Consider the following 7,447-nt stretch of genomic DNA (forward strand, 5'->3'; position numbering starts at 1 on the left):
CCTCCCCGCCTCTCCCCACCCCTGCCTGCCTGGGGCCAGGGAGGGCCTTCGCGGGGCTTCCTCGCACTCCCGCCGGCCTTGCAGGTCCACCGCCGGGCCCCTGATGTCAGGGGGTGTGGCATATGCTAATGAGTTATGCTAATGAGTTCCCCTAGCTCTTTTAATACGAAACGACCCCTGGTTCTCACTGCCACCTCGTAGACTTGAATACATGAAGCTGCCTTATACTGAATCAGACCACTGGTCCATCAAGGTCAGTATTGTCTACTCAGACTGGCAATGGCTCTCCCAGGTCTCAGGCAGAGAAAAGTCTTTCACATCAACTGCTGCCTGGTCCTTTGAACTGGAGATGGTGGGAATTGAACCTATTCACCTTCTAAACACTTGAAACTGCCTAATATTGAACCAAACCACTGGTCCATCAAGGAGAGTATTGTCTACTCAGACTGGCAGGAACTCATCAGTGTCTCAGGTAGAGAAAGGTCTTTCACATCACGTACTTGGCAGATCCTTTTTTTAAACTGGAGATGTTGCGGGGATTGAACCTGGGACCTTCTGCATGTCAAGCAGATGCTCTTCCATTGAGCCATGGCCCCTCCCCAAACACTGTGCTCCATTGTGCTCTATAGCATTTTCTGTTAGATTAAGCCTGAGTTTTCCACCAACAGTGATCTTCCAGGCCTTGTCAATTTTTCAGTTTCTTACCCAAGAATAAAAGGGGATACAGGGGAAGAACTCTGGCAAATCCCCCAAGGGCTCTAGCCTTCCAGGCCTCTAGCAAGGTACCAACAGAATAAACTCTTTTTAAAAAGACACTGGATCCATCTGTCTCTGAGAGTGGACCATTTTAAGCAACTCGCTAGACCTACAGATATGAGGTGCTGCAACCTTCCATGCCCTCAAAAGAAAATGTTTTGACCATGACTTACCCTTACTTGGTAACTTTTTCATACAGAAGATCAACTTCAGTGTAATGGGAGGCACGTGATTCCATTTAAGCAAACAGATTAGTGTGCCACCAGATGTGGTCATGGCTGTCGACTTGGAAGGCTTTAAGGGTGTGTGTGTGGACAAGTTAGTGGAGAACTGGCCTCGGTGGCTACCAATCATTATGGGCAGGGCTCTTTTTGTAGAAAAAGCCCAGCAGGAACTCATTAGCATAATAGGGCACACCCAACAGCAGAAACTCATTAGCATATTGGGCCACACCCCTGACAGCACAGCTCATTAGCACATTAGGCCACACCCACATGTTACCAGAAGTGTGGTTATCCAGCCACACCCACCTTTTGCTTGTTATTCTGTTTACCTTGTTTGTTGTCAAAACCCAGGGCCTTTTTTTGCATGTTAGGCCACACACCCCTAATGTAGCCAATCCTAATGAGTTTCTGCTGTTGGGTGCGGCCTGTTATGCTAATGAGTGCCTGCTGGGCATGGCCAACTTGGGAGCCAGGCGGAACTCCGTTCCTGTGCGTTCCTGCCCAAAAATAGCCCTGATTATGGGTACCTACTTCCTCCAGTACCAGAGGTAATATGCCTCTTTAAATCAGTTGCTGGGGAGCACAGGCAGGATGATGCTGTTGCCTAGTGTCTAATCTACCCTTGCAAATGTTTTTTCTGTTTGCTTCCTATTCTCATTCTTCAGGAGATGCTTACACTGTGAAGGTTTCACTTCTTTCCTGTTGTTTCATGTAATTCATAGTTGAAATGGAAGATAATTACTCTGAAAATCATTAGTATTGAGAATATTGGTAAAGACAGTGGTATACATCCAAGTCACAGAGAATGTTGGAGAATGGGCTTTCCTGCACCCTTTTCCTGCTGCAACCTTCAGAAACCCCATGAAATTTTCTTCTGTGGGGGGCAGTGGGGCCTCTACTGAGTATAAAGGCAAAGTAGGACATGTGCTGGGAGGGAGGAAACCAGTGAAAATTACCTGTCTTCTGCAAATGGAAATGTCATTCAGTTACAGGAACTGGTAGTTGTATAGGTATCTGCATCTTTAAATTACTCAGGTGTTTCACAAGGATTTCAACAGGCACTGATTGATATTTTTTTTCCAGATTCGGCAAGCTCTTATTCCTACCTAAGCCACAATGCATATGGGCAGTGTTCCCTCTAAGCTGAGTTAGTGTGAGCTAGCTCACAGTTTTTTAGCCTCCAGCTCACACATTTTTGTCTTAGCTCAGGAAGAATGGCTCCAGAGCAAACTAATTTATGCAGTAGCCGAATTGTTCGCTCACAACTTTAGTGCCAGTAACTCACAAAGTACAATTTTTGCTCACAAGACCCCACAGCTTAGAGGGAACATTGCATATGGGTATTCAGCTTGCAAGTGTTATATTTTAGGGCCATCATTAATGAGTCGCTTTGTGCTAGATGGTTTAAAACTAGGCAGAACTTTTATCCTGGTAATTGGATACCTTATTTTCCAAACTGCTTAGACACCTGAACACGAGAGGAGCAAGAAAGTATGGCCATTTCCCTCATGATTAAGAAGAAGGTTGAAGTTATGGCTGGACCATCTTAAGTTTTGCTGTCAACCATTAAGAGGCGAGGAAAAATAGCGGGGGAGAGGGCATCCCCTCATGCTTGCGCATGTCTTATTGGCTCATTCTGTTTTATAACTTGTTCAAATTTCAATTTTGTTTGTTAGACAGCGTATCTCATGCTTCCGTGGTGGTCGACACTGATCGGAATGAGACTTTTCTTCCATTCAGTATTCCATTGTCATTCCGTTCCCCATCTCCTCTCGTCTCTCTTCAAGCTGTTAAGGACAGGTAAAAACCGTGGGTAAATTCCTCACCCCATTACATCCTTTGTGTTTTGTCGAACCCATTAACCATGATTTGTTAATCCATAACTAGTTTCTGCAAGCAAGAGTTTGACAATTTGAAACTGGTCGTGTGGTGTCTGGCTGGGGCCAAAGATCTCCTTTTAGTCATTAGAAGACCACGGCTAGACAAGGGTGCTTATCTCCAGGACAGATAAGGTCTGAAGAGAGTGAGAAACAGCAACCCATTATCAACTGTGTGTGTGTCCTCTTGGGAAGAAAATGGATTTCTATATTTCAGTCTCCTTAGGACCCAAAGAAGCTAACTGTGTAATATCTTGGCCAATGATGTCTTATGCTATCAGTGCTATCTAGGAGTCAGTGCTATCTAGGGAGGGTGGCATTAGTGATTACTAAAGAACACAGAGATTGTTTTGCTTTTCATTTTATTTCTGCTGTGTAATACCTTGAATAGAATTTACTTTCATGAAATTCAGTGTGATCGTTTGTAACAGGCAAGAGACACCATTATTTATATTTTATTTATAATTCAATGTATATCCCGCCCTCCTCTAAGACTCAGGGCAGCTAACAATTGGGGCAAAAGCCATAATGAAAACAATTAAAACAAGATAAACACGTAACAATAGTACAACAAAGTGCTGGTGCTCTGATGTTCCCAGTTCCAAAATGGGTTCCGGTTGGGTGGATCCGGACCAACGACATAAGTTCCAAGCGGCAGATAGCCAGTCTTCTTCCCAGGGCCCGCTTGCACCCTGATGGTATCTCTGCCAATTTTCGGCGACGGTGCATTGATGGAACAGTAGCGGTGGCAGCTCCTACTCGAAAGCCTGGTGGAAGAGCTTCGTCTTGCAGGCCCTGCGGAACTGCGCAAGATCCCGCAGGGCCCGGATCTCCTCCGGGAGCTCATTCCACCAGGTAGGAGCCGCCACCAAAAAGGCCCTGGCCCTAGTCTTGGCGAATTTGACGTCCCTGAGGCCTGGGGTAGTCAAAAGATGTTGCCCCCCCCCGACCGATAGAAAAGCAAACGTACTGCTAGTTGAATTCTTTTTTAAATAAGCATCTGCACTTTAATTTAATGCCTATTTTATGTTGCCCAAGTACATTCTTGATATTATACTGTGTTTTGCTCTTTTTGTGTATTTCTTCCTGTTATATCTAATGGGAGGGAACCAAAAAACTATGCACAGTTTTCTGCATATACATCAGGACCCCTCCCCCACCCACACTGTAGCTTCTTGAAGGCCCTGGAAAGCGGCTTCTGAAGGTTTGGGTGGAGGGAATCCTTTGGAATGAGATTCAACCCAATACGAAGGCTTGCAGATGGAAAGTACAATCTGCAACTGCTCCATGTGTGAACAGAAACACTCTGATCGCTTATGGAGCTGTTTGGGAGCCACTGTGGTAGATCTCTGCAAATATCACTTGAGATAACCTGAACATGAAAAATGGGTACAAAGTTGCCAAATATAGTTACTTAAGTCTCATATTTTGTTTGGTATCTATTTTCATATTTTGTATTTCTGTTAAGTTAGCGGTGGCTCAAGTGGTTAAGACGCTGAACTGCAGGCTGTGGAAGGTCGGTAGTTCAGCAGTTCGAGATCCGGGTGCCGCACGATGGAGTGAGCTCCCGTCTCTAGTTCCAGCTCCTGCCAACCTAGCAGTTCGAAAGCAAGAAATTGCAAGTAGATAAATAGGTACCACTTTGGTGGGAAGGTAACAGCGTTCCGTGCACCTTGGCGTTTAGTCATACCGGCCACATGACCACGGAAATGTCTTCGGACAGCGCTGGCTCTTCGGCTTTGAAACGGAGATGAGCACCGCAACCCTAGAGTCGGATTCGACTGGCTTTCGAGCAAGGGAACCTTTACCCTTACCTAGGAGGAGAGAATCATCCAAACTGCATAGAAAAATTGAATTTTACTTTGAAAAGGTACTGGCCTTTAGGGCTAAATGGAAATGCTGAATGTAAAAACATTTTAAAAAATGGGTACTTTTGCTATGGAGTTTGTAATTTTGTGTTTTCAGAGCAAATAAGATGGAGCACTTTGTATGAACAGCTATAAAGAAATTGCCTTCCTGTGTGCAAAAAGTGGCTTCCTATAATCTGACGGCTGAATTGTAGGGGTGGATCCCCCCACACCACTGTGTGGTTTGAAACCTTTCTCTGGCCTAAGGAGCCTTCCTCTAAACCAAACGGCTCTTCAGATGGAGAAAAAACCACTTGTTGGGGAAAGGATTCTTGGAAGATTTGGTGGATCCTCCTCATCAACTTCGGAGTTTTGTCAGTGTTTGCTGTCTAACTAGTGACTGATTATTTCTGGTTGCATCTATGCAGTCTACAGCTTTGTTCCCAAGCAGTTCAATTCATATGTCTATAATGTTCTACTTCCTTCCCTGTTCTTATTAAAATGGGGTGAAGTGTCTCTTTCCTGCCAACCTAGCAGTTCGAAAGCAAGAAATTGCAAGTAGATAAATAGGTACCACTTTGGTTGGAAGGTAACAGCGTTCCATGCGCCTTGGTGTTTAGTCACGCCGGCCACATGACCACGGAAACGTCTTCGGACAGTGCTGGCTCTTCGGCTTTGAAACGGAGATGAGCACCGCAACCCTAGAGTCGGATTCGACTGGCTTTCGAGCAAGGGAACCTTTACCTTTAAAGTGTCCCTTACTGTCTCTTAAGAGGAATAAGTGATTGGGGTGGGGTGAGGGAGTACTGCAAGCTTCTTCCTACGGTACTTCTGACCTCCAGGGAGGGGGTGACTTCTCTCTGGAAAGCAAAGCAGAAGAGAATTCTAATTCTTGAAGAAATGTGATCCTCCTCAGAAGAAACATATGCCTTGATGAGCTTTGCAAGTCCAGAAATTATTAGCCCGCTGGTTCATGCACACCATGTAAGTGATTTGTAGCCTATGATGAACGTTTCTTCCTGCCTGCCTGCTTTAATTCTGACTTGTCGCGAGCAAGTGGCTATTTAAAAGGCAATGGCAAAGATGGAGAAGGAATTGACAAGGAAGGGTCATGGGGAGAACTAACACAAATAAATAGTGGTTTCATTTTTTAAAAAATTAAACCTCCATCATAATAGTAACACATTGTGCGAACTGTTTAGAAGCAACACACCAACGCTTGAGTAACAAGTAGTGCCTGAGGCCATTTCCCTTTTGTTCACTGAAACATAGCATGAAGTTTTAAAAATGTGAAAGAGAACCAACTAGAATCAAAAGGGTGTACGTTTTATCTCATCAGTAACCCCTGAGCTAGTATTTGCATTTCCCACTTTATGCTTGACTGTTTCCTTTCTGATCACTGATTTTTGGGGCTCAAGATATTTAATCCTCGTTTCTCAGCAATTGGATAATGTGGGATACTAACCAGAGAGCTTAAGTTACCTCCAGAATTACTCTTAGGCCCCAGTCACACGGCAAAGTTGCCGCGGGAGAGGCACGTGAGTCCCGCGGATTTTCCGGGCGTGATCTCACCCCAACATCTGGGAAGCGCAGTGCTCCCGTGGCTCCCCGCTGAAGGTGTGGAGTTAAAAACTAACTAGCTTCCTGAAACCGCGGGCCAAGGGCGGGCGTCTGATCGCATTCCCGGTGGACTTATGTGGCATCCGGCACCCGCTGCTGTTCGTCTCCGCAGGTTGCGCAACAGCGCATGCGCACAAAGAGCGATTGCTAGTGCGATCGCGCGGTGCGCCTTCTGTGCCGCGCTGCAGGATACCTGTCTGATCGGCATTTCCCCTGAACCACAGGACCTTGACCGGGACGTGTGCTCGGGCAGCCGCGCGTTAGTTTCCTCCGGGGCAATTAGCCACGCCTCCCCCCCGCGATATCCGGCCCGTGTGACCGGGGCCTTACTTTGCTTAACAAATTTGAGAGTACTTCCAGTATTCTAAAATCTCTGTGTTAACTGACAAAAGTCATTATGGTTTATATATTTCAGTGTTGTGTTTGATCCATTACCTTCCAGTCTGATTTAGGTTTCTGAAGAAGGCCTGTGAAACTTCATGCTATAATAAATTAGTTAAACTCTGAGATGCCATACAGCACCTTTTTGTCTGCTCTTATCTGCTGTTCTGTCCTTGGTAATGTTTGTATTATTTTAAAATTCAATTCCTAGTGTTTCTAGTTTTGTACGTAAGACCACAGAGAAGATAGAAAAGATTGGTACCCTTCATGTGAATCCTGATAGAGTCAGACACGACAATAATGATGAAGAGCAACTGCCAGAGGTGACTGCCAATGTAATGACACATCCTCAAGAAGAAGAGTGAGTAGAAGCTTGTTTACCCTCCTGTGAAATTACTTTGCCCCTAAGAGAAGGATGAAGCAGGAAATCTGCCACTTCACTAGTTGATGAAGAAGGCCTACGCAAATTTACGCCTGAAACGCCCATTCTTCCTCTGAGGTGGAGGCCATCTTGTGGGTGATTCCCATCCATCACTTAGGGAGGCAGGACTAATTCAAAGCTTCCTGTTTCCTGTGGTGGGAGTCACCCTAGGCTCAGTTCTTTTCCTGCCTCAGTAGGGAGAGCAGCTAGGTCTAGGCTCTGCCTTATCCTTCCTACTGCTTTTATTTAGTCTGTCTCTCTCTGTCTCTCTCTGTCTCTCTGTCTCTCTCTCTGTCTCTCTCTCTGTCTCTCTCTCTCTCT

The 7,447-nt window shown here is 45.5% G+C and overlaps 1 protein-coding gene across 1 annotated transcript in view; it reads left to right on the forward strand.

Annotated features, from left to right (window-relative positions):
* Nucleotides 1-7,447, forward strand: part of HPS5 (Hermansky-Pudlak syndrome 5) — a 61,687-nt gene that overhangs the window by 31,466 nt on the left and 22,774 nt on the right. The window contains exons 13-14 of the mRNA XM_015417284.1: nucleotides 2,657-2,780; nucleotides 6,917-7,066. Coding sequence (XP_015272770.1) covers nucleotides 2,657-2,780; nucleotides 6,917-7,066 — 274 coding nt within the window. The remainder of the gene's footprint in view (nucleotides 1-2,656; nucleotides 2,781-6,916; nucleotides 7,067-7,447) is intronic.

This window comes from Gekko japonicus, unplaced genomic scaffold (genome assembly GCF_001447785.1).
Source record: "Gekko japonicus isolate JY-2015 unplaced genomic scaffold, Gekko_japonicus_V1.1 scaffold1827, whole genome shotgun sequence".
Classification (NCBI taxonomy): Eukaryota; Metazoa; Chordata; class Lepidosauria; order Squamata; family Gekkonidae; genus Gekko; species Gekko japonicus.